General features: G+C 45.3%; 1 protein-coding gene across 2 annotated transcripts in view; it reads right to left on the bottom strand.

The window, feature by feature from the left end:
- Positions 1-27,690, bottom strand: part of ARHGEF4 (Rho guanine nucleotide exchange factor 4) — a 213,670-nt gene that overhangs the window by 92,046 nt on the left and 93,934 nt on the right. The window contains exons 3-5 of one of the 2 annotated variants that reach the window (XM_063407860.1): positions 21,535-26,073; positions 17,119-17,457; positions 11,762-11,891 (exon numbers count right to left, since the gene is read on the bottom strand). In XM_063407860.1, coding sequence (XP_063263930.1) covers positions 11,762-11,891; positions 17,119-17,457; positions 21,535-26,073 — 5,008 coding nt within the window. Of the gene's footprint in view, positions 1-4,097; positions 4,431-11,761; positions 11,892-17,118; positions 17,458-21,534; positions 26,074-27,690 lie in introns of those variants that run through there. The other variant, XM_063407861.1, reaches the window with a different exon arrangement.

The raw sequence follows: 27,690 nt of genomic DNA, 5'->3' as shown, positions 1-27,690 counted from the left end.
CCATGAACACAGCTGAAGACACTAGTCCCAAAAAGACAGGGCCAGGGGAAGAAAAAGGAAAAAGAAAGGGCTCAAAAGAAAATCTCTTGCCAAACAAGAAAGATGCAAAGCGTTCGCCACAGCTCTATTACAGGCTCTCTCATCAGCCACAACAATGAAATGAATGACTTGGAGAAAACCTTCCTAAAAACCCCACAATTTTCTTTTTAAGCTCTGAATGAAGGAAAAAACCCTCCACACCCATGCTTCATGTTTTCTTGTTTGTTTAAAGGCCGTATTCCCAAGGGCAGTAGATGAGCATATCTGCATATTAGGAGCCACAAATCTGTGCAGAGGCGCACTGAAGTGGAGCCTGTACAATTAAATTGCTACATATGCACAAATGCAGAGAGGATCCCAGGGAAACTATGGCAACCACCAGTCCTCCAGGTTGTGATTCCCCCTTTGTCCCTACCTCTCTTTGCTCTTCCAGTCCTTCCCAACTTGGACAAGAAAAAGAATAAACAGAAGGATTAATGAGGTTGGGATTGGACCTGCAACAAAGAAACTGCAAAGGCAAAGAGAGCTGCTCACAGGCCTGAAACTGGGAACAGTCTAAAGGAAAAACTTTCAGTGGAGTTGTACAACAGTGATGAATGGGGTACAGGCAGCCCTGGGGTACAAAGTCTCGCCTGGGAAAGCAGGGTTAGAGCACCCAGAGTGCCACTGAATCACTTGTGGAGCACTGGCACAACTGACTTTTATTTTGGATGCCTTGTGGGTTTTTGGCCAGCTGAGATACTTACAGCCCCATTTTCAGAACTGCTGAGCCACCCCAGCTCCAAGTCCTTTTTTCACTGGCCAAGCACTTGGACACTGCTCAAAAGTATTTAAAAATAGCAAAGATACTGTCCAAGTATCAAACCATCCCTTTTTGCCTGCCCTAAATCATGCTTTGAGAGTCTTTTGGGCACTCTGTGAGGGTTACTGATGCTTGCAAAGCCCTCTGGCATCCTCAAATGGAGAGCCTGGTAGAAAAGTAAATCATTCCCCATTTCCATGTTTATATTTAGCTTCAGGGAGAAGGGCCTTCTCATGTAAGGTAGTGTTTATTGACATTTAGACCAGAAATGCCATGCACTGATACAAAAGAAGTACATTTTTTTCACTTCCTACAAGCCTGAACCATGGGGTTTTTTGCTTACTTGTATTTCAAATGGCATTTGCACAGAAGTTTATGCTGTAACAACAGGTCTTTTCTCTTTCCACTGTCACATTTAGCTTCCCCTCTTGATCAATATATCACAACAAGGTCAACCCCAAATCAAAAGGAAATGTACTTCATTACTGACTGCAGGGGAAGATAACAAACCAAAGAGTTTTTGCTCCTGTGAATCTCAGAAAACTCTCTCTTTTCTACACAGGGGATATCAATTTGTGTTTCTGAAATCACACACTGTCAAGTGTATACATACATAAGCACACATACATCTCTGTCTTTTCACTTCCTTGGAATCTAAATTATCTAAAAGAAAAACTCCAATGGATGCATTCCAATCGTACCTCCCACCTTCTTTTCACCTCCACTTTTCAGTCATTTAAATCTGGTTTATTTCTAATCTTCCCTGAAGTCTTAGACAGCAACAGACTCAGTATGAAGATCCCTAAGAAAAGGTGATGTGCACACAGGGGAAAAAGCAAAATCCTCTCTGCCAAGTCCACCTATCCAGGCTTAAGGAAATGCAGAATCCCTTTTAAAAAGAGAAAGAGACTCACTCATCCCTCAGACCATTTTTAGTGCAACACTTCATAGTGTTTCCACACAGTCTGCACTCTTTTTCCCCCCTAACTCCTTGATGTATCACATGGAAAGATGCTGGAGGCTCCCTGCTCCTCTGAGGACAGGACACAGTTACCACCTCTCATGCATTGCCAGCTGCTACTGCTCCTGCTGGGTTTTGGCAGTTATTTTTTTTTCCCTTGGGTTTTCTGTTTGAGTTTTTTTGGTTGGTTTAAGCAGTGTATTAAATTTTACCATTCAAAAATGCTATTTAGCACAAGCTTTAAAGAAATCTTGCCTCACTCCTCAGACAGGTAATTGAAGTTGATGGAGAGGAGCAGTTCTACTACAGCTTCCTAAGTTAAGCCAAAGAAGAATTCTGACAGAGAGGAATCAGAACAAAATAAATTCCTCCTAGTGATCCATCTCTCTCAAAGTTTAATCCTAATTCTGAGCTGAATTTCGTTAGTAGTTAGAGACAAACTGCTCAGAAATCTTTGGCACATGAGAAGACACCTACCACAGTACTTTGAGGCAGCAAGGAGTCTGAAATGTGGTGATCTGCTTTTACTATTGTATTTATATATCAATACTGTAATTATGAAACCTAATTTGGTTTTTCCCTGCCCTCAGTCTGTCTCCATACCATTCTCTATTCCATTTCTTCTCTCTGTATTTCCTGCTAAATGCATGTAGCATCCACAAAACTACACCATTCCTCACAGCCTTGGGAGCAAGACTATTCCAAAATGAAAGAGCATTTAGAAAAACAGACTTAATTTCAGAGCCTGCTTTTGCTGTCAGCCTTACTCCTTCTGTGTCACTGTACACCATTTGTTTCAAGTGACCTGATTAAGCCCCAGAACGCTTCCAGGGAGGGCAGCTGACAGCAAACCCTGTGGCACAGAGGGGACGGAGCCACCCCACGCACAACCCCGAGCAGGAGTTTGCAAAAAGACCCCGTGCCAGAGTTACCTCATGCCAGTGTCAGAGCATGCTGGGTCCATTTGCACTCCCGGTTACGAGAGGAAATAGCCAGCAGATGCTACTGAGAATGCAAAAGCACATCATCTTGTACTTGCAGCCCAGATCTTTCCCCAGAACAGAGCACCAATAACTTGATGCCACCCTCAGCGTTTTTTCCTGTGCCTGGACTCTCAGGATGTAGTGCAGGTGCTTTTGAACACCTTGAAGGTGTGGTGTGCAGGGTGGAAAGTCAGGGAGACTGGCCACCCTCCTGTAGCCCTTTCCTGTATGATTGTGCAGTTACTCACACTTCAGCAGAGACTCCAGAGCAGCAATGGAGATTTTATTAAACAGCTCCAAATCTACAGCAGCAGATGGAATGATAAAACCTTTCAATAATTAAAAGTACACAGGACTAAAGCAGATTACACAGAACTGCACCCTGCATTCTTCCTAAGCCTTGATTCTAGCTGGTAGCACTGGGTATTTTTACTAAGGAAATGGCAGTCACTGGTGGCCTTGAAGGCACTTGTCTGAATTTATCTAAGAGAGGAACTAATTTACTGCAGCTCTATTAAAAATCTCTCCAAACAGCAACAGCTGAACAGCTCAGCAGTCATTGGCCATTCACATCATTGCCAGGCTCCTTTGCTAGGATCAGCTGGGAATGAGAAAGCCTCTTTACTATGCTTGCAGTTCAGACATTCAGACCCTGAACAGGCACATCAGTAACTAAAAACCAGAATGCCAGATCCAGACAGGCTGAGTCACAACAGGTCCAGGCTACGTGAGCATGCCTCCAAAACCTCTGGTTCAGAAAGACATTAAATAATGGTTTGAAAGCAAAAACTGAACTTGAGCAGCTGGCTCAGGGAACTGCCTTTCCCTCCCTCAGTGCACAGCAGTGCAACCCTACCTAGCCCTCATCTGCTGCACAGCACTCGCCTGGGCATTTTCTACAGGCAGTGGTACTGTCTACAATGGAATTTACACAGAGAAATATCAACTCTGGCATTTGGCTCTGTATGATGAAACTGAAATGAGAAATGTTCCAATAGGCAAGGACAGCTTTGATCAGGTAGAAGCCTACTCGCTGTTTCCAAAGCCATTAAAAACCTTTTTCTTCCCTCCCGACTTAAGAAGTCTGTTCAGGGTCTGTGTTTGGGTTTAGGTTGAAGTCTGCAGAGGGTATAGCTAGCAAACACTGAATGCTTTGGTTATTTCTCAAGATTAAGAGACTGCATTTCCAAATTTTATACCTTTTCCAGAAGATTTGGTTTGGTTTCTCAAGGTCAGGGCAATATCATAGAGCAGTTAATTAAAAAAAAAAAATTAAAAAGGTGAAAGGAAAAGGGGAAAAGGAGCCCCTTACCTGTGGCAGAGTGAAGACTCTCCAAGCTCCAGTACCTGGACAGGACGCCTCTCATGCCACCACCGCCGCACACCACCCCGCTGCTGTCAGAGTCGGAGCCCGGCGAGAGCCCGGAGCTGCCGCTGCTGCTGCAGTTCTCGGCACTGTGAGCCCCGCTGGACTCGCTGGGGCACTGCTGGGTCCTCATGCGGGCGGGCGGGCCGGGGAGCCGCGGGCTCTGCGGGGCTGCGGGAGCGCCGGGGCCGCGCTGCGCGGGGCTCTCCGGGGGCAGCGGCAGCCGGAGCTCTGCGCTGGCTCCCGAGGCTGCTCTGCGCTCGCCTCGGTGCATCCTGACATCATAGGGGTCCGCCAAGGAGGCTCCCTGTGCGCGGCTCCGCCTGGCAGCCGCAGCTTCCAGCCGCTGCTTTTTATTAAAGCCCGCTTCAAGGCTTTAAGAAAGCGAGGGGTGAGACAGAGATCTCGCCTCCCGATTTAGCAGAACTGTCAGATTCAAAATAAATAAGTGGAAATAGTAGAATTTCGTGCATTTTAAAAATGCCCAAGTGAGAGAGACCTTGTGTTATCTGCTTCCCCTGAGAACTCAGAAAGGATTTAACATATAAACTAATCACGTTTAGAGCTGGCTGTGGCTGCGGCTATTAAAAAACTATTTTTGTAAGTACTCAGGAAAAGAATTCAAAATGAAATTAAAGCCAGAAACACAGATTGAGATTGGGGGAGATTGCAGCTGGGATTTTTGAAAAATCATTTATCATCCGCTCCCAGACTGCAGACCTGGTATGATCCCTATTTCCATGTGTAATCTTTGTAAGAGACCTCAGTCCCAACTGAAACAGCATCACTGACTACTATTTACTAGAAAGTCCTGTATTCCCATTACCTAACAGGAGATTCCCTGTGTCCCCATAAGAAGGATCCTGAAAGAATACCAGTTTCCTGAGAAAGCAGCAATACCTGTGCACTTCAACAACAGCTTTGAGGCAACACGGAGATTTTTTATTAAAGGACATTTCTGGGCTGCTGCTCTGCTCAAAGACCTTGCAGATTGCAGATTTGTCAAACTATCAGAATAATTTAAGAGCAGCCACATGGTTTGTACCTGTGCAGCAGAAAAGAGTGTAAGACCAGAACTAGCTTGATTCAGTGTGGGATTACCCAGGCCAGGCTAAAGTTGAGGCAGGTGAGACTGCAGGTAGGGGTTGGACCAAAGCAAAGGAGGAGATCAGCTCCCCCAGCACATCAGGGAGAGCCACCCACACCTGGGCCACAAAGGAAAACCCCACACTGCCCCTGTCACACAGAGAGTGAACGTGGCTCCAGAAACCCAAATCCAAACCCAATTCCACACAAGAACTGAAAATGCTTATTTTACACTTTGGATGTAAGGTAGCTCTTTGCAAAGTAAATATGGCCATGTTTCCTGGCCATCACAGCTTGCTCCAGTAGAGACCCCTTTGTGTTTGCCTCACTATCCATGCAGCATCAGAGTTATTTCAGGTCAGTAAGACACCTGGTTTACTGAGTATTTCCTAAAAGGAAAAAATGTTGCTCTCCATCACTGGAGAATATCACAAAGCAAACAATAATGCTGAACCAACTTTTAAGTCCTTAAATATTTCAGCTATTCTTTAAAAGAAAGGTCTCTGCAGCAGTAACAAAAGTGACATTTCTAGTGATCTGTTACAAAATAATTCCTTCAGTTATCTTCTGAATGTAGATTTGGTCTACTTAGACCAAAATATCTAATACTTCCTAACAGAGAAATGGAAATGTCAATTTGACTGCAGTAGAACCACCCTTCTGCACTGATCTGGTTCTTCCAGAACTGCCTGCATTCGAGTGCAACTGGAGAGAAACTCCTCTTGATCACAAGAATCAGGGGAAGGTAAATTAAACTTCGACAACAAAGTGAATGCAGCTGTTCTGTGGATGTGGAGAACAGGGCATTGAGAAGAAGAAAGTCAGTGCAGCTCTTCAGGCAGCAAAGGTGCTAAAGAGAGGCTACGATTCAGTCCTAATTGTCCTTGTGTATGTGTGTCTGGTGTATGTATGCACTGGAGAGGAATCTTCTAATAGAAGGGAAAGAAGAAAAATTCTACACAGCCAAATGGTGGAAAGCAAAAATTTTGTTGGAGTTCAAGACAGCAACCCATCATAGAGAGGTTCCTCCTGACCACAGATTTTTTTTTTTTTCTTGTAAAATCCACATGGAGATTTTTTTTTGTGACATTGGAGAGAGAAGTTATCTAAAGTTGATGTAGCAGTAACTGACTCCAGCTAAAGATTAGGGATCTCACTGCACAGCCTGGTAAAGGTTGTCAAGCTACCCTTGGAAAACCTGATCCTAAATATCTGCTGGATTTGTTTAGCCTCTGTTGGGTTCCCCTGTAATCTTGTAGCTTTGGACAGCAATCACCAGAATAACTCAGGATTTCCTAGGACCTTCTTCTTCTCTCTTTGCCCCACAGAAGGTTTTTGCTGCTGTGCTAAATCTTTCACCTCACAATCCCACTCAGTTTGCTAAGATAAATTTTCAGGAACTCAGCCACCACCGGGCCCTGCTTTTAAGACTGGATGAAAACCTTTGAGTGAGTGTGTTATCAAAGACCTCACAGAGGGCAAATGTTTGTGGCTGTGGTTAAACAGAACCAAGATTGACACAGTGGGTCTAATCTTTCTGTGATTAGGAGACAAAGTGAAAAGTACACAGTAGGCAACATGATTCTTTTTTAGCCACTTGAATTCCATTGTCCTCCTCTAGTTAATGGGGATGGAATGGACATTTCATGCTACAGCTACCATGATACACTTCTGGGAACTTGCATACCACTTTCTTCAAGAGCTAAAATGACAAAAATGGAATAAATAACTCAGCTTGCTATTTTGCTGAACTACAGGACTGCTAAATATTTATAAGACATAATGAAGTCCTGTTTTGAGCTAATATTTTCCCTCTTGAACAGATTTCTCCAGTGGCTGTCAAACATCTTCACATTAACTGTTGCCAAGTGTGAGTTTAACAGCACATCTCTAGCTGGGAAAAGAAGATGAAAGTTGTCCACATGATGTTGAGTAAACAAACAGACCCTTTGCCTCTGAGAAATACTTTCCACTACACCAGGGAGGCCAGAGGATAACTCAGTATCACTAAGCGGTCACTGTTTTCCAGCCCATCCACAAAAGATTCAGCCCTTGAGAACTTGGCTTGCCTATTCTTGTTGCAAGGTTTCCAAGGCCACCAGTATGTTCCTCATCAGCACACATCAGCCACAGGGAATTCACGCCTCTCTGCTTGGCACAACCAACCACAGCTCTGTGGTGTAACTCCAGGGCATCTCTCATAGGCACCTAGTAGCAGAAAATTCAAAGATCTGGGGCTTTCCTAATATGACAAGACATGTGGAAAGTTGCCAAAAAGATTTGGTGTGCATTTAGATAATGATTTAAAATAATGCAGGTGTGAGAGCTGTTCTAGCACAGCTACAAACCTATCTTGTAATACACAGGTTACAGGTCCCTCTGTGAGGATATGACAGGCCCTGGAGGTTTGTGGTCATGTGTGTGTCCCTGTCCCTATCCAAAAGTTTCAGAGTGTCTGAGAGGCAGCATGAGGGAAAGATCTGGGAAAGGGTTGCACAAGAATAGAAAAGTCTCAGCCTGAGAGGCATGGATAGCAGTGAGAGCAGGGATGGCAAAAACTCCAGTTCTCAGACAGTTACCTGTGTCTGTCACTGTGTCACCTTGCGATTGCCTCCTGCTGCACAATCCCTGTGGAAAAGCTCAGAAATGACAGCACCTCCCCTGAATGTTCCTTCTGCTCGAGGCCTGTGGGCTGGCAGCTCTCACACCAAGAGCTGCCCATGTCCTGCTTCAGCCTTGTTGCAGCCACGTTCTCACAGCTGCAGCCACTGTCCAAACAGCTTCCCAGCAACATCCCCAGTTTCCAGCAGTCTTCAGTTTATAAATAAACAAATCAGACTCAGGAGAGATGGGAAAGAAGAAGGCAGGTCTCACAGCCTAAAAGACAAACCTGCTGGTCCACTGCTTTAACCCAAAACCTGGTTACCCTGCTACTGCTCACTCCAGTACATTTAGGCCATTCCCTCCCACCCCTTTCCTGGTGCAATAGGTCAAAATTGGTTTTCCTGAGTCAAAAGGTCTTCAGAGGCTGCTAAAAAGTAGAAAAGCATTCCTATATCTACTTTAGGAAGTGGCTTGCTTCCTAAACCCGCAATAAGGAACATGCTGAAAGGTGCAAATGAAGACTCAGGAGTACCCAGACAACCAGAAAAGGAAATTGAGGGGGGGCCTCATTGCAGTCAGACTTTCTCCCAAGGGGAGGCAGAGGGACAGACAACAATCACTTCTCTCTGGCACTCACTGACAGGACCCGAGGGAATGGCCTAAAGTTGTCAGGGGAGTTTTAGTTTGGATATTATGGGATTTTTTTTTTCACTCAGGGGGTGGTTAGGCACCGGGGCAGTGGTCCCAGCACCAAGGCAGCCACAGTCCAAGAAGCATTTGGACAAGGCCCTCAGGCACATGGTGTGGCTCCCGGGGAGAGCCAGGAGTCGGACTTGATCCTTTGGGTACCCTCCAAATCAGAATATTCTGTGAACTTAAGGGGAAGGACACTCGATATTCACCAACACTACCTGCTGAAGTGTGTGGTGCGGCCAAGAAAGCTGTTCCAAACTCCTTAGGCGCTCCTGATGTTTGAACAGGACGGTGACATTGCTGCCCTGGGGGTGCTGCAGGGGCTCATCCGCAGTCCTGCCTGGCGGGGTCGCCGCGCAGCCCGGCAGCGCCGCATTTCCCAGCGGCCGGAGCCACCTGCCGGTGCCGCAGCTCGGCACGGGCTGCCCGGGGACAGCGGGCACAGCTCGGCACGGGCTGCCCGGGGACAGCGGGCACAGCTCGGGGACAGCGGGTACAGCTCGGGGACAGCAGCACAGCTCGGCACGGGCTGCCCGGGGACAGCGGGCACTGCCCGGGGACAGCAGCACAGCTCGGCACGGGCTGCGCGGGGACAGCGGCACCGCCCGGGGACAGCGGGTACAGCTCGGCACGGGCTGCCCGGGGACAGCGGGCACTGCCCGGGGACAGCGGGCACTGCCCGGGGACAGCGGGCACTGCCCGGGGACAGCGGGCACTGCCCGGGGACAGCGGGCACTGCCCGGGGACAGTGGGCACCGCCCGGGAACAGTGGGCACCGCCCGGGGACAGCGGCACAGCCCGGGAACAGCGGCACAGCCCGGGAACAGTGGGCACCGCCCGGGGACGGCGGGCACGGCCCGGGGCTGCCCCATTCCTGCCAGCAGGACAGCGAGGCAGCGACAGTTGTAGAGAGGAGCGTGACGAGCAGATACAGAGCTGAAATGAAACTTCTCTGCACTCGTGCTGTCCTAGCAAAAACCACGCAGCCTGACCTAGGATAGTCAGTCTGTCCCCAGCCCTTGTCCCCAGCCCCTGGGGAGGTGCATGGCAGAGTCTGAGAGCTGTGCAGGGCTCCTTTGGGCTGGGACCGTCACAGCCATCGTTTCACACAGAACTAGGGAGGCCTCCACACCCTCACACGCTCACAGTCTCTGCAGCATTCCCTGCACGAGGTGAGGAGGGGCAGACTTCGGGAGTGGGCAATTTATCCATGTTTCCAACATGGAAGTATGCAGTAGCACTGGATATTGCACAGCACTTTTGTATCAGTGTCTTTTATGAATAAAGCATAGACTGTGGTCATTAGTACAAGCAGCTGCAGCTTTGCAGTTAGAAATCTTAAAATTAGATCAAATTAATTGACCGTTTATTTTATATTTATTTTACATGTCCTACAGCTCTGTCAAAACCAACAAGTACCACAACAAAGCTGTGCAAGAATCAAAGAGGGCTTTCTGTTGCACTACTGTTGCCTCAAGGACATAGCCAATCTTAAAACTGATCCATCAGCTTCAGAGTATTACTTCAGTAACTCGCAGTTTTCTTCTCATGCACATCCTACCACAGGTAGGACACATGCCCGCATCCATCTCCCCCAAAATGCTTCAAATGAAGCCCACAAGTAGCAGTTAATAGAGAGAGCTGTGGGAGAAGAACCTCTGCTTCCTTTCTCCATCAGTTTCCTTTCCCAGGAGCATGGTTTGGTGGTGGAAAAATGATTCTGCTCCATTTCATTTGTTTTGCTACATTTACTCAGAAATTCTTGAGGTCCAGGCTTAGGTCATGGTGTGAAATTCACTTGTACCTATCTCAGGAGTACTGTGTGAATCACAGACGATTCAGGTTGCAGGCCCCATTTCTAGACAGCATATAAACACCTACAGCACTGCCAGCTGGTCAGTCTGCATACATTTGCTTCCCCTATTCACCCTCAGAAATTCATACATATTTTTTAACTCCCTCATGTCCCAGTTGGGAACTACCATGAAATTTGTCTCAGCTGTGACTCAGAATGTACCTCTATGACAGCAGTGCTCAGGGATTTCAGCTAATGTCAGAGATGCACAGACAACTTGACAGTGATGGGTTTCCATCTGGGATTTTCAAGGAGTAAAGCTGCAGCTTTTTTGATTCAGCCAGGGAGCTGGTCCTAAGCATTGGGGCAGCACCAGATGCTTGTGACAGTAAGTGATCAAAGCCCTCAGTGGTGAGAGAGCAAAAGCAAAGCTCTCAACACCACAATAATAAATAGTTCTCTTATTTCCAGATCAAGCCTCATGACTCTGTGCACGAGCTGCACAAAGTGTCAGAAAGCAAACCAGTTTTGCTTGACAAAATACTATGACCATTCAACTCTGATGTAATTAGCACAATGTTATTGTCCCTTAATTAGGTAACTCCAGCAGGGTTTAATCGATGGTACAGAGACCTTCTGAGGCAGAAATGGCAGTTTGGCACCCAACTGTGGCTGGCTTTTCCTGGCTAGGTTCCTAACTGCCAAACAACTCCTCTGCATTCTGTTTTTCTTATTCCAGCCCAAAGTGCTGTGATAGAGATATCTGCAGTGTTCGGGCAGGCACTGTCAGATGGAGAATTTAAAAACCTGGCAAAGATACATCTCACAGTTTAATAATCTGTGCAACTTACATTTTAATTCTGAGAAAGTGCCAGTCATTGGAAATGAAGCAGACATGATACTTCATGTGCATTCCTCATGAAAACACAGCATACTTGTTCTTTAAGGGGATTTAAAGTACAGGAAACTTCTGTCTCTAGAGGCTCATTTAGCTGCTTTAGTGCCTAATTAACAACCTGAGAGGAACCTCACCATACCCACTGTAGTGCTCTCCAGCAAACACAAGGCAGAGTTTATTTTATCTGCCGAAATCTAGTTCAAGAGTGTGAAATAGGTGACATCATTGTAGGTGAGACAGAGTTCTCACGAGACAACACAATGTTTCTCCATCAAGCAGACTATCATTGCTACCAGGGATCTCTTCTTCACTGAAAAGCTGCCCATGCCTTTAAACAGCACCCTGCTTATCCACTCAGGGACAAAACAAACCAGAATGTGAAAAGCACAGGAAAGATTCAACTCTAAAGCAGATTTCTGCTCAGACACGGATGCAGCTATCACCCTGAACAGGTTAGGACGCTTATCACAGTTTCCACAGCCCAGGAGCAGAGCTGAGCTCTCGCAGTCACAGCCGGCAGCGCAGGGTACGCACCCGGAGCGGAGACGCGCCGCTTCCAGCCCACGCAGTCCAGGCCTGTGGGAGTGCTCTGCGAAAATGCCTGCAGCTTCAGCGGCAGGACCTCAAAGGCAACAGGAGATGTGATGGACGGGCTTATTCCAGCCTGGACAGGACAGGGAAAACAAAGGCAACAAACATTCAGTTTAGATGTCCCACAGGACAAAATACAGCATTCACCCCTGAGCACCTCCTCCTACCTGTGATACCTGCCCATGTAAGAAAGCAGCACGTTAGCGGATGATTATGGCAAGAAACGTTAGAAAGCAGTGAGAAGGCAAGGAAAACTGCAAGGTGGTAAGAACAGAAGTGGATAAACAGGTACTGGATTCATATTTCACATACAACCACTTACACCTCCATTCACAGAAAGTTTCACTCCTTCCCTTGAAATGTTTCTAGTGGGGGTCGGGGAGAAGAATATCAGTACAAGGAGTCATCCTCTCAACCACAGAACTATTCCTGCAGCTTTGGGACCAATAGGTCCTCGCCTGGTATTGAAGCTTTCCCTTCAGAGATTTATCAGTACCAGTACCCAGCCATACAGAATGTGGGTAACAACATTCTTCTCTTCAGCTAAAAGTATAGGTAAAAATTCTCACACTCTCCTCTACCTGGCTGATTGATTTTATAAAACTTGTAGAACTTAATGAAACTTTGAATACTCTATAGCACTGCCAGATCTCATTGAGCTTTGCTGGTTTAAAGGGGAAAACCTAGAGATACATACACATAGCTCACAGCCTCTAATACAGAATGTAGCCATTAATGCATGCTGCAGGTATGCTTTTATCCCTTTTTCCCTTTCTCTCTCCTCTCTCACATCACTGCCACACAGAAAACATCAGTGACTGGGAGATCAGCTGGTTAGTAGGCACTGGTCCCATGGGCACAGCCAGTTTATATCTCTATCACTATTGCCCCTTCCCTTTGCCACTGACCTTCAGTTACATCTCCATCCTTCACTGAGCCAGGAACTCGGCATCCTGAGGTCCAGGATTCTCTCCAGGATCTTTCCCTCTCCCCACCAGCCCACAGCATGTCCCATCAGCAGAAAGCCTGCTGACCAGCCTTGATGCTGAAGCCTGTCCTGTAGATGGCCATTAGCCAAACCCTCCCTCCAAAACTAACCAGCACAGTGCTCACACAGCTGAGAGTGCTGCTGCTCCATGCCTGGTTTGGTTTTTTATTCCAGTTTTAACTTTCCTAAGACAAGGAGAACTCTGCCAATACTTTGGCACAAATCACCTTCTCTTGAGGGATAGCACAAGCCCTGTTCAAATCAACCTGAGCAGTGCCTGTTTTTCTAGACAAGTTGCAGCAAAGACCCAGTGAGAGCACACACTCTTCTGGTGACAGTGAAAATCAAGCTTACTGGGCCACAGCTCTGAAAATGTCAAGGATAAAGTCTAGGTTATTTACATAAAAGGCATGGAAAGCATGATTATTCTGTTTAAGACTAGAAAGCAGAACCTTGGCCTAAGGCTGTTAAAACTGCAGGCTTCATTCCTATTAACTCCTGGGACATCAGAGCAAATTTTGGGCACAGGCATCATTTGATTGCTGTAGCATGGAAGCCAGGCCTGTACCACCCTAACTCAGGAGCAGAAGCATTTTCAGCAGTGTTAGCAACAAGAGGGCAGGGTTTGCACAACCCACAAGGGAGAGGATGAGAAAAGAGGGAGCAGACCATAGTAAAGGTCCTCTCTCCTGTATTTTCTGCCAAGGCTCCAGAGGTTATTTCTATGCTCTTATGCACGGCAGTTCAGACCCTGGCAGAGGCTGGGTCTCTGTTGTATATCCATGCCTTATCAGGTGCATGTCAGGGGGAGATTTTTCTCATTAAAGTCCTCAAAGAGTGTTCAGTTCCCTCTTAAAGTCTATCTGAGTGGTCCACAGTGCTCATATTCATGGTACCACACAACAAAACTTCATTTTCTCGTGTTTTGGATGGGGTAAAATCAGATTTCCAGGAAGTCATACTCAGAGCAATGCGCTAAAGATCTAATTTTTCACTGCTTCTCATTTATCTTTCAAAATAAAAGAGCTTCTTCTGCACAATACCCCTCTGGGTATAGCCCCCTGATGGGCCCTTTAGGAATCTCTCTAATTTGGCAGTGCACAAACTGTGCTCAGACAAATGCACATCGAAGCCATGTCTGTGCTCCCATTGCTGTGCACTCCAGAGGCATCAAGCTTAAGAGCCAGGGTTTAAGTTTTTGTCAAAACAGGAAAGCACTGGATGGCAACAGACAGGCAGTTCCCAGCAAAAATAATTCCCAAAACAGAGCCCATTGCCATTACAGCATTCCATATGTCAGTGGTTTGGGGCATTGTCTCTGCTCCAGTTAGGGAACTTCTCCTGCATTCAAAACAAGCAAGAGGACCCCAGGCTACAGCCTGAAACCCATCACCGTGTGAAGGGCAGAGCCTATGGACAAGCAAAAGAATATAGATTCATCCCCAGCTATGCTTCTCTTCTTCCCTTGGGCTGGGCAGCATGGGGGTGTTGTATTGAGACTTTAAGGCCCAAGATCAGAAGCTGCTCAGCTTGTTACTGGCACCATCTCATCATAAGGGACAGCTGGGTCAAGCTTGGAGTTGGACTGGGAATTTACACAGGCTGTTCCCATTTAAGGAAACAGAGCAGCTTACTGGACCCAAGCAAAACCAATCCACAATATACAGAATTATTTGGAACTGCCATTTTAAATGTTTTTTGGGTTTTGTGTGGGTTTTTGTTGTTGTTGTTTATAGGTAGTTTCTCGATTGTCCATTTTTTCCTCTCCCAATTGCCAGCCCTCAGAGCAGCCTTTTATTTCCACTATGCTCCTCTCTGCACATTGATCTGAATGATAGTGGTGTCAGAAATCAGCACTTCAATAATCAAGAATTCTTCTCTGCTCTGTCCCATTAAGTTGTTTCCCCAATTTTGCAGTATTACATCACCTTGTGGGCTAACCTGATCTTGACTTATCACAATGTGTTAAGTCACAACAGAATGCCAAGGCAGCCGTGTCAGAAAACATCAGACTTGTAATTTCAGCTCTCCAAAGCCCCATACAGTCGCCTTGTTGCAGTCACAAAAGACAATGAACATCTTACTGAGCTTCTTTGGTGATAATTTGTTCCTTCTTATTAAAAGGGATTCAACATCCTTCTAAAACAGCCCTCACACACCGCAGCCTGTGACAGCACTCCCAAGACACTTGGGAGTGTGAATAAACCAGCACTGTTACAGGACTAGAGCATTGCAAAGACAGAATAAAATAATATGAAGAAGAAACTGTGTGATTACTATTATAAATAAAAAGCACAGGCCAAGAAATTCACTCATATAGGCATAAAAAAGACCTAAACCAGCATTTTGCTTTTTTGGCCTGCCCACAAAGATAAAGTGTCAACAACCCACAGAACACAAACGGACAGAAACAGTAAACCCCACACCTACCTACACACTTCACCCAGAGAAGAACAAAGCAGAAAACTGCCCGAGAGCCCCGGGCAGGCGATGTTCAGAGAGGCCTCTGTGGGCACAGGGGCAGCTGCAAAGCATCCTGCAGCTGATTGCAATTTGGAGGTAAGTTTGCACCAGAAAATAGGGGTGGAAATGCTTAAAGGAGAAGCTGCTTTCTGGCAGCCTCCAAAGGTGCAATCAGCACAGCAGACAGCGTTCAAGGCGTGTAATGTGATGGCTCCAGGGGAAGCTATTGAGGAGCTGGTCACTCCTCTTAGCAGCGTTAATGGTCCCAGTGCTGCCCCACATGCCCTGCAGCACCGGCTGGATTTCCATCACTAGCCATGCTTGTCCAGGAATTGTGACAAATATTTTTAGTACGTTTCACTGATTTCTGTTAATCCCTGACCCTGTGTAAGCCAGGCATTCACTTTCACTAGCCTGCCTCATCCCTGTGCAGCACTGTGCACTCAGAACTTTGACAAGGTAGAAAAGTAACCCCAGTCATGTATTTTTGAATCTCGTTTGTCCTAACATACACAAGCCTCAAGAGCATTATTCATTGTCTCCATCACATAGGTAGAAGGGAGCTGAGCCAGGGGAGCATCCTCACTGCACTGAGAGTGGGAAACACTCAGAGAATGATATCCAGCACCCATCCACACAGCAACTGGCAACACTTGGTGTTGAAGCACCCAACACATACACAAGAGCACAGATTTTTAGTATCTTTCCTTGAGAAGGGGAGAACAGGGGGCAGTTTTTCAGAAACCTTGTTTCTGGGCTCGGCCTGGCTTGCTCTCCCGGGTGTCTGTCAGTTTGATGGGAGCTCTCCCAGGTTTTCTCTGGCCAAGCCACAGTGGGCAGGCCAACGTTTCCCCTTCAGCAGTCACAGAACTATCTGTGCACATGAGCTCAAGCATATTCTAAAGTGGTGATAGCACTACTGAGGCCTCATCTCCTCTCCAAAATTGTCATCTTAATGTAACAATGAGAAACAGGCAACCAGGACAACAGAGAGAAAGGGAAACAGATACAGATAAAAGACCAAAACAGAAACCCCCGAGGAAAGATTTTGAGTATCTGCTATTTGATTTCAAGCTTGATCAGAAACTTTCTCAATATTATGGTGAGAGACTTCATAGAGCATCCCTTGATCTCATGTCCTTTTTCCCCAGAAGTTCTTTTGTATGTATTAAGGCTAATTTTGGCTCTTGGATAGAGATTTGTGACTCTCCCTGAAGGGAACAGACCTTAGCTCTGCATCCAAAAGTAACAGATGCCATCAGTGTGAGTCACAACAGCCACAAAGTTTTTCACAAGCAATCTAATGCTGAACTAAAAGTCTCCCTCAGTGGAGACGAGAATATTAATAGCTAAAAATCCAATGGCAGTGTTCTCTCGAGTGTTTCACAGCAGGAATTTGCTACAGTAGGAATTGTGGAGCTGGCCTCAGATACAAGGGAAGTCTAATTTAGAAGTCCATTATTAAAGTTATATAACAACACCACAGGGCACAGAATGGGATTTCACCGGTTTAATTTATATTGATTTAAGGAAACTTTGATTTGTTCCTTGCCCTCACAATCACTCAGCTCACAAAGCAACCTGATTCTCTTGCATTCTATTTCCAACATCTCACAGGGCATGAACTGTTCAATGACAAAGCTAAAAAACCCACCACCTTTAGAGATCATCACTTAAGGACCAGTTTGGTATTTCAGCAGCCTCCACAGAGTACCAGGCCCACAGAAATGCTGACAGAAGTGGTACCAGACAAAGTGTAAGGACAGGAATATGGTGACAGCAGAGAGAAGCAGCTGGAGCAGAGGAAGACAGTGCCATGGAACGAGGAGGTCGGTGTATGGCTTCTTACTTTTGAGGGGTCCTCTGGGAGATGTTGCAATTGAACCCCTCCCTCTGGCTGTGTCTTCTTCTCGAGCTTCCTTTTTTGATTCCTCTCCATCCAAACATCATCGAAGCTGAAGCACTTATAGAGGGGTTTGGGTCTCTTCCTCCTCCTCTCTGGAATCTCCTTGGCTTTTTCCTCTGGAGCAGGCAAGGAGAGCCTCTGGGCTTTGCTCTCCAGGGTGGAGACAGGGCGTGGGCACAGTGGAACCCGGGGCAGCCTCCTTTTGCAATGGGGGACCCATTTCTTATTGGGCCTCTTTTCAGGTGCTGTTTGACATGGCTCTTTTGACTCCTGTTTTACAAACTGCAGGTGAAAACACAGCATTTGTTGGGTGGAAATTTTGTTTGCTTCAAGGCAGTTTGAACAGCAGACGGCAAAGCTCAGTTATTCAGCCACAGAACTCTCAGAAGAAGATGCTCAGGAGCATTGCACCCTGGAGCAGCCACTCTGCCATCCTTTGAGGGTGCAGTATGCATTCCCTGTGCACAGGACAGTGCCCTGTTCACCCTCATTTTAGATTGCATATCACACTGACATGACCACCAGGATTTAGGTCACTCTGTCTGTATAATATTATTTACAAAAACAGACGATGTCTCTGAAAATAGAAAAATTACCTCTGTTCCTGGTTTTCCAACTGTACTTCAGTTATGCAATGTGAAAAAGCTCTGTAGATGCCTGCAGGTTTGATATATTAAGCCCTGTGTTTCCTGATGTGCTTTTTACACTATCCATTTTATTTGCTTGATGCGGGCCAAGAATAAGGAATTGCACAGCTTTGCCCTTCACTGCCATTTCAGTGGTTGCACTAACTACAGATTTTGTACTAGAACAACTTGAAATCAAGTGTGCCCTGAGGAAACCAGCTACTACTCCAGGTAGCATCAGTGACAGAATCAATAATATTTAAGAGAGGAGGTAATACTGGGGAATGAGTGAACTCAGGAGTCTCATGACAAAAAATTGCTGTGTCCTGACAATAGCATCTGTCCAGTTTCTCACAGATCATTTGAAGAACACAAATAAAACAATCCTCAAACCATCACAGGCACTTCCTATCTACTTTCAACTATCCAACAATTCCAGGTCAATTCTTCTTTGCCTCTGGTAAGAGATGCCATAATCCAGAAAGAACAGATTCTGTGAAAAGGGTGTTTTGTGCCTAACCCCACCTTACTGGAGAGGACCAAGGTGAAGAACAGGTGAATTCCAGCCATGGGACATTTTAGGAGAGTTCACTCTTGCCTGCTAAGTAACACAGTTATTCAAATAAAATCGTGCCATGAACAGATTAATTAAACTTGTAGAGAAGGGTCTGGCAGATGGGCAAACTGGTAATGGTCCTGTCTTGCTGTTTCCAGCATAAAGTCTTTGTCCCGGATGAGACCTGGAGAATGTCATCCAGTGGCAGGCAATGGGAGAGGGCTGTGTGTGCTCCACCAGGCTCAGGTGAGTTACTTACCTGAGCGGCAGCCACGGGTGTCCAGGGCCAGCTGAGCCAGTGCAGTTTGGCACAGCACTAGCACAGGTAATGCTGACACAACTGAAAAATACCTGCCTGGGGCTGGGGAACAAATACAAATCCCCATCCTGGAGAGCACAATGGGAAGTGAGCCCAAGAGCTTCACTGTTACAGATGTTTTGCACTAATGTCTTTATTCAGGTGGAACAGAAAAGGACTCTTCTTCATATTTACCAATAAACTGATTTTTATGACCTCTTTAGGAAGCAGCATACATAAGGAAGACCATCCTTAGCATGTAGATGATAATTATTTTGGAAAGATTTAATACTGCAAGTATACTCTGCCCAATGTCTGTTGTATTTTCAGAGATTCCTGAAAATACAGCTTCATTTAAAAAACCCAGAGTGCAATTCCGCTTCATTTCATAATGTCATGAAAATGGAAATAAATAAAGCCCTGTCTATTTTAATATATTAGATGTTGTGTTTTGAAAGCTGGGACATTTGCATTAATTTCTAGGCTCCAGCTGCATGTGTCCAATTTCAGATATCATATTCTGCAGCCTCCAGAAGAATCAAGAAAATTAAACTGTTTTTATATGTCTTAGAAACCATTTAAATTTTTCATGGTTTTCTTTGAATAATTTAATTTAGCAATCAAGTAATTATTTATTTGCTCCTAATGGTTACATTATAGCATGTGGGCTTGCCTTTTCAAGGCTTTACACATGCCTCATCTCTACACTCTTTTCTAGATGTTCTTTTGAGCTGTAATTTACAGGTCAATGATTTTATTCATCCTCTGAGAGGCTTCATCTGTTGACAGTGTGTATAGTCCAAGTCTCTTTCTTTTTCCTAGGCTGCAGTCTCTTGTTTGGAATGCAGTGTCCAGTATTAAGCTTGTAGGTTAAGGTGATGCCCATGAAACAAAAGATTTTCAAGTAAAGCTAAGCACAGAAGGGAATAAGGCTAATTCTCTCCCCCTTTCCCCCCTGGAATTCTGATACTACAACTCTCACTTCTCAAACTGCCCCCTAAACAATTCTTTGGATTCCAGACAGCTTTAGAGAAAAACTCCAAGCCAATCAACCAAAACACTTTCATTTGGGAATATGTGAGGAGAGGTTGAGAGCTGGGTTTATTCAAGCTGATAAGACGGCTCTAAAGGCAGTATAAGAGCAGTCACCAACAATTTTGTATTTACATGGATGATGGATCCAAGCTCTTCTCAGTAGTGCCAGACAAGGCCACAAGAGAGTGGCCAGAAACTGCAACTTGGAAAGTTCTTGTTGGGCATTAGGAAAAAAATTTTTTCAAGGAATATGTTTCCCAGAGAGGCAGTGAAACATTCAGCAATGGAGGTTTTCCAGACTTGGCTAGATAAAGCCATGGTTCTGCATATCTTTGGGTGTTTCTATACAAAAAATAGGGAGTTTCTGTAAAAAAACATAGAGAAAGGGTCTTGGAGGGTATCTTAAAGGTTTAATATAAGCTGGGATTTGACAGGCAAAAGGCAACAGCAGCAAAAATGGTGAGGCTCATTTGAGTTGAACACCAGCAGCCCCCAGCTGTTGTGAATTGATCAAGCAGTTCCAGATTATTGAACCTTCTGAAAATTGTCTGCTTGGGGTACGCAAAAGTTCATGCACTCTCTGAAATGCCACTTTTGACAATCTGCTCAAAAAAAATATTCTCTCATTTCTCAATGTTTTTGTTATTGCTCATCAGCAATAATACTGAAGAAGCAGCATGGTCAAGCTATTTTTTGGGATCTCAGAGCTCAGTCTCGGTCACTCTGGGGGCTGTGCTTAGCCACTGAAAGAGGTTCCTAAACTCCCAGACCCTTACAACTTGGGAAATCCTCTCTGGGATTAAAAGCCTTCTGACTGAGGAAGTCTCTGCTTTCAGAGGTCTCAGCCAGTCATGAAGTCCCTACTGAAGATCCAATCTGTTCCGTGAGACTCAGCCCTATGGCAAAGATTTAATGTTACCTGGATTAGAACAAAATGCAACAGGAAAAGGAGACTCTGAGTCCGCAGTTTGGGGTTTTTTTCCTGTCTGTTGTAGAAAAGGCAGAAAAGGACTTCTAGTAGCAATCAAAAGGTACATATGGTGGCTGCAAAAGACACATGGTACTTCAAAAGACAGCTACTTGTCACGCTGGTTTTGAAGACTTTTCTAAGCCTTCTGTAATGTTCTTCATGTTGGAATCAGAAATTTTACTTTCTCGCAGTTTGTACTATAAACAATGGCCTTGTTTTGCTAACTGTCTTTAATTGTTTACATATTTCAAGTTGGGAGGAGAAAGTTGATTGACAGTTGGCTTGACCAATGTGATTTGAAAGGTAGAATTCCATCCTCCAATCCACAGGCCCCATAGGAAATGTATAAAATTGAGTTTTGTAAATACACTCGTCCCTTTTTTCCTGCTTCGCTCACCAGCGTGACCTCGTGTGGTTCTTTTTGTGTCATCTGTGACAGCTACTCATTGCCTAAAGAAAGTGATTTTACTTCTTAAAAAGTGACTGCTAGCCATAGGAATTGATTTCTTTGTTGCCTTTTACAATGAGAAACTTATTTACTACAAACCAGTTACAAAGCCCACTTCTGGCTTAAGAGGGGGAAAACCCAGCCTAAAAGGGGAGATGAGCAGGGTGATGTTTGTACAGTCTCTAAGAGTGCTGTGATTGCTCCATTCCTTTGGGGTTTTGTAGCAAAGCCTCCCTTTAAGAGAGCATCAATTCATATAATCTCAAACAGAAACAGAGAATGAGTTGTACTACCTATGATAGACCAAGAGGAATATTTATGAGTCCTTGAGCCAATTGAAGAGTTTCACTGGAATTCCTAAACCACAGTAAAGCAAACAAGTGCAAACCACAGGCACCCCCTGATCCCTCCCTGACAACAACTCACCTCATCTCGGAGCATGTCACTAACAGAAGAAGCTGTGTTTAAGCTGATCTGGGATTGGCTGCTTATGCCACTGTCATCCCTCTGGAAGTCATCCAACGAGTGTACAAGACTTCCTCTGGGTTTCAGCGTCTTTGGTCTTTCGGGAGCCTCCAGGCTGCTTTCCACTCCAGAGCTGCTCCCAAAGAAGATCATGGAAGTGGCACACACTCGCCCCGGATAATGGAAGTTTCTGTGTTGAGAAGTGGATCGTGAGCTCTGAGGTTTGGGACTCATGGGCCTGCAAGGCATGTCTTTACCATCAGAACTGGAGAGCTGGGGACATGATGGACTTGACTGACTAAATGCCAGCTGCAACTCAGGGGGGCTAAATGGAGTTTTCATCCAGTATTCCTCTAGAGAAGTGTTTAAACTGTTGCTCAGAACCTCCTGCTGTTCATCACAGTCTGAACTCTGTGAGTACCTGACACCCAAGTCGTGGGACTGTACTCGTCTTCTCCACATACGTGCAGGTGAAGAGACATCCACAGGCTCCACAGAGCTGTCAAAATAGTCTGTTGAGGAGCCATGATCTGTTTCTGTTTTTAAAAAAGTGTGTCCATTGGAACTATGCTGTCGCTGTACTGGGGATAACACATGGCCACCGCTTGCATGAAGACTCTCCTGTGTGGATGATAAACTTACTAAGACAGGCCTTTTTAGTCCCTCTGCCTCCTTGCTTTTTAGAAAAGCTTTCCAGGCGCTCTGGCGAAGTTTGGCTTTCTCCTTTTCATTTTTCATTGATGCTTTTGAGTTTTGCTCAGTGTTTTCCTTTTCTGGACATTTGGACTCAAATAAGCTTGAGAGAGATTTGTGTGCCAAGGCCAACCTTGTCCTGAACTTCTTACCCTCGGGGGTTTTGTTTCTTTTGTGTTCATTTTCAGGGAATGATTTTCTAATCCCTGAATGCTCCACAGGTTCACTGTCATTGTTTTCAGATGAAGCTGAAGCTTGTCGATCTGCATCTTCCATCAGTATCCGACCAGAGCCAGAGGCCTTCCTCAGGCTCAATCTGTTGAACAATCCCGCAGGTCTCTCATAAAATAAATCATCATCATCAGAATACTCAGAGGTGTAACTTTCCTTCCTGTGGAAGAGTAAACCAGATGAACAACTTTTGAAAGACAGTAAGCTTGCAGTGTCTTCATCATCTTTCCCAATATCCAGTTCTTCTGTCTTTGCCTTAGTGCCAAAGATGCTGCTGCTCCCCTGGTTTTCCCATGAGGCAGGCTTATTTTTCCTGAGAGATGTCATTTTTGAGAAGACTAAGAACCTGGAAGCTTTCCCGCTATTCTCATTCTTTGTTGGCTTTTGCACAGTTTTATGAAGACTGCCGTTACTTCCCAGGATGTGGGATGAGCTCTCATCCAGCTCCTCGCTGTTGGTGCTGCAGGTGCTGACATTATCCAGGCCCAGCATGAAGGTGCTGTGGGTGTCCCTGTTCAGAGACTCGTCAAAGACATCAGACACATCTAGGCTGAGTGCACTGTCTTTGCTGGGGCTAGAGGTGTCTTCTGCAGGAAAGCCCTCCTTCCTTTCCCTAGGAGAGGGTTCTTCACAAATACCTGTTGTTTTATTTGAGCCATTACATCTTTCCTTTCCTTGCCTGCCTATTGCTTGTTCAAAGACAGTGCTGGGCCCCTGGAGGCTGACACCAGCACCGTGTCCCTGACACAAACTGCTTACACTGCTGCTGGTTTCCAGTGTCACTGCACTGGTAATATTTAAACCTTTCTCTGCTCTTTGATATGCTTTGAATCCCGCTTCCTTAGACACCTGGTAATGGCTTATTGCAGGGTTCCTAAAGCCTGGCTTTCCTAACTGTTCGGTCTTGAATTCAAAACTGCTCTTTGTTTTGCAGGGCTGCTCCTCAGAGGCCAGCACACCACTTCTGCCCTGTGATTTTACAGAGCTGGGCCCTTCAAGGGTCCAGAACCTGACAGCAGCACCATCTCCCTGATACACCCTGCTTATGACACTGCTGCTGGCTTCCAGTGGCACTGCACCAATCACCAGTGTCCCTGCTCTGCAGGGCCCTTCCTCAGAGACCCTCACACCGCTTCCCCCGGGGCATTTTATGAGTGATTCCTCATATGAATCTGTCTGACTTTCTGCAGTAATTGTATGACTGCCTAGTGGTAAATCAATATTCCTGAATTCCACTTTTGCACTTGCTACTGCAGAATTACTACAGGTGAACCCTAAGGATGAAACTGCTTCTGTTTTCTGTCTTTCGTCTTCTGAAATTTCTGGTTTTACTTCAGCTGTTTCCCTACCAGAGAGTACCTCTGCACTGCCAGGAATGGGGTGGATGGCCAGAATTTGTTCTTCGTAGTTACAGCTTTCACTCAGAACTCTCTCTGGCTCATCATGAGCTTCACTGACGGTATGAGGAGACATCAAATCCTTGCTCACTACATTTCCTAATGTTTCAGCTACCACTTCAGTAGGAAGGTTGTCATTCGGTGTTTTGGACTGTAATCCTTTCTCCTCTGCAGAGACTATAATTGGGGCAGGCTTTAATTCTGGAATAGTCATTAAATCCCTTCCCTGCCTTACATAATCTGAACTGGGAGTCCTTTCAACAGCAAAGACACTCTCTTCATCCTTTCCTTCATGAGTAGGATGTTCATTTGTTCCTAGCTCCGGGTGGCTCCTTAAGGCACCAGTTTTGCAACTTGTATTTTGCTGCACAGACTCTCCATGCTCTGCTCCTCTGTCACTGCCATCTGGTTGCATTGCAGTTTCCAGGACTTTCCAACCAAAGCCAAGATTAGAAGAATCATCTGCCCATCTTCCTCCTGCCACAATCTCCCTATCTGACAGTTCAGATTCCAGGCCATTCTCCTCCAAACATTTGTGCTGTATTCCACTATTGGAAACACAGTTCACAGTACAATCACAGTCTCTGCTTTCCACAACAGCAGGAACCCCTGCATGAGAAGCTTCAGGGTTCTCAGTGTCACCAGGGTCTGATTCAACATCAGTGTCACATGGGAATCTACTTGCTTCCAGATCCCTTTCATCTTTGTACTCATCATTTTGTGTAAGTTCCTCGGTGTTTATGATCACTGTATCACAATCCAGGGAAGAGGATGTCTCTTTGTGGTTTGGATTGCCCTCACAAGCATCACTCCATGTTAAGCTGTCGGCACAATTACCAGCTGGCTCTGGGCTAAGGCCACATGTCTCTGATTTAGAGTGCAAATAATAATCAGTGCACTGGGGAGAGGCTGCTGGTTGAGGAACCTGACACTCCTTTGAGTCTGTGTCAGTATCAAGAAGAGATCTCTCTATGCCAAATTGCCCCTCTACTTCTGTAGCCTTTTCAGGGCTTACAGTTACCCTTCCTAAGTTTTTCCAAGTGTATTCAAAATCCAGCTCTTGAAGATGTATTCCGGAACACGACCATCTAAATTTGTCAGTTGGGTGAATACAGCTCACCACACATTCTGTCTCTCTTTGAGCACTGATATTGTCAGGTACACTGTGCCATGCTTTACTTGCTCTAATCTCTGACCTTGTGTGTGGTAGCCAAGATTTTGGGTTGAAGCAACTCTGGTAGAAGGGTGAATCTGATGTCAACATGGTCTCTGTACTTCCATGTTTTATCCTTTTACCTGTAGTGTCCACACTGTCAGCTGAATTCCTCCTTCTGCATTTTATACTGGACATAGACTCTAATTCCCACTTACAGTCAGGTGTCTCAGTGTCACTTTTACAGTTGAGTCCACTTGTTTCAAAATGAAGATTAGGCAAGCTACAGCTTGGTGCTGCATCTGACCAGAAGGAAAACTGCTGTACCTCAGGAAAAATCAAACAACTTTCTGAGTTTGCTTTGAAACAAGCAATGCTAAATACTGCAGGCTGTTCCTTCAGTCTTGCAACATCATTTTCTGTAAGTACTGCATTGGTACAGGACTGCACTTCACTGCTTTCTAGCTCTGCCTTGCTCTGCAGTGCTGTTACTGACTTTCTCTTTGTCTGTGATAAAAGGCCCTCGTCAGAGACTTGGCTCTCTGTGATGGAAGTATCACTACATAATGTTAGTTCTTCATCACCCAATTCTTCACCCTCCAACTCTGCAAACTGTATGCAAAATTCAGTTTTGCTTGGTGCTTCTTTTGTCTTGGAGGACAATTCTAGCTGTGCATGCTGGGTGAACTCTGGTTTCCCGGAGCACTTCAGTTCATGGAAGGTTTCTGCCTTTTCTTTGGGAAGATTACAGCACAAGGGTTTTTTTTCAGTAAACAGACAGTTTGAATCTGAGCAAGCATTCCCAGTTATGTCACTGGAAAGAGATTCTGTGTCTGATGCACTCTCATAAGGCTCAGTTTTCACATCTGACAAAGATCCACTCTGATGTGACACGGTTTCAAAATAATCTTCATCTGTTTCTTGGCTGGATCCACGTACCTCCAGCTCGGTTGTGCTTGGGGTGGAAGAGCTCAGATCGTCTTCAAACTCTCCCTCACTGATGTAGTTCTCAACTGGCTGTGGGGTCTGTGAAGAAACAAGAAAGAACGATTTAGCAATGATATCTCACAGCAGCAGGGTAACATGAATTATTATTAGAAAAGGGACTTCAGAACACAATTAATTCAACACATACTGATGTCTCTGCAAGTCATACTTAATGTCTTACTTCTTGATGGTCCTGAGGTCTTTCTATTTCTTGCCTTTTTTTTTTTTTTTAATGTTTCTTAATTAACATTTTTTTCATTTTCATATGTAACTATGCAGAGGCCAAAATTTCACTTTTGGCCATATCCTTCACAGCCCATTACCAAAACACTTTTCACATTCAAATACATCAAATGGAAATCATCCCTTGCCAGTAGATCTAGAAACTCCAGTGTAAACATCTTCACATTTGAGGTGGAGGTCTATGTGAAAAACCTGGGAAGTAATTATTAGTGTCTGTATTACAGAAATGTGGCATAAATATATGCAGAATAACTGCACTTGAGTAATCAGATATTACCCATACCAAAACTTGAACCAAATGTGAAAAAGGCCTCAAATCTCATTTTCCAGAAGGCTCATACCAGGAGAACTACATGGATCAGTTATCAGAGCACATCCAAATCACTGGATCTGAGCAGGATTAAAACCACACTGTCAGTATTAGGAAATGTTTTTGTTACAGACAGCTATCCCTGGGAGAGCCTCAACCTTCTTTTCTGCAGCAGAGGCCTGGATATTTCTCAACTTTGAAGTAGAAAATGAAGTCACAGCAAAGTGACTTCAAAGTTTCCTGAGGTAAAAATAGTTGCTGTCTGTCAGCTTCAGGTTCAGCTGTTGTCAGAAGTTCTACAAATGTGTCCAACTGAAATATTTGCCTGATTTCACTTCAGTCCATTCGTATCTAGAATGAGATGCCACAAAAATATAAATGGCAGCTTTTAACCCTAATGCTGGATGCCTCTTCACCCAGGTTTTAGTGACAGTCCTCACGAGAATGATAGGCATATTTTAAAATCTGAAAGCTGAGATAACAAACAATGAAGAACTTTTCTAAAAAATAAAAAGAGGCAAAGCAAGCCAAACAAAGGACCAAAATCACCACAAGAGAATGGCATCCATCAAACTGGAACACAAGATCCTTTAGCCTGAGCTGCAGGGGTGCTTTGTCACAGAGGAAGTGTGAGTCCTCACATGGGGAGACAAACTGCAAATCACATCTAAGGACAGATCACACAGCTTCTGATTTTTGACCCCAAAACATAGTGAATGGGAAAAAGAAAGACAGGAGTTATTTCCATATGGGAATTTCTCAATTAGAAGACTGGCATTTTCTCTAGACAGCAGAAGGAAAATACAAATTGAACGGAGGAGGCAAGGGGGAGAATTCAGTACTTCAAGTCCAAGAATCGCTTCTGAACCTGATGAAATTGCACTGCAGTGGCAACACGAGTCACCCAAGGAGCAGAGCCGTGTGTCCTTTACTGTGTGCAGTCAGGGACACCTGGAATTGGGCTCCTCCAGCCAGGCAGGTCCTGGTGTCCCCGGGACAGGAGCAGTGAGCAGCACAGGGCAGCGTTGCACTCGTGGAAGGTGGGAGCGCTTGGCTCCCACAGCAGCGAGAGCAGAGGCAGCTGCTCAGCAGCACCAGCTCTG

Source organism: Prinia subflava, chromosome 11 (assembly GCF_021018805.1).
Source record: "Prinia subflava isolate CZ2003 ecotype Zambia chromosome 11, Cam_Psub_1.2, whole genome shotgun sequence".
Taxonomy (NCBI): Eukaryota; Metazoa; Chordata; class Aves; order Passeriformes; family Cisticolidae; genus Prinia; species Prinia subflava.
Note: the sequence above shows the minus strand (reverse complement) of the source record. Positions and strands in the feature narration are given on the sequence as shown.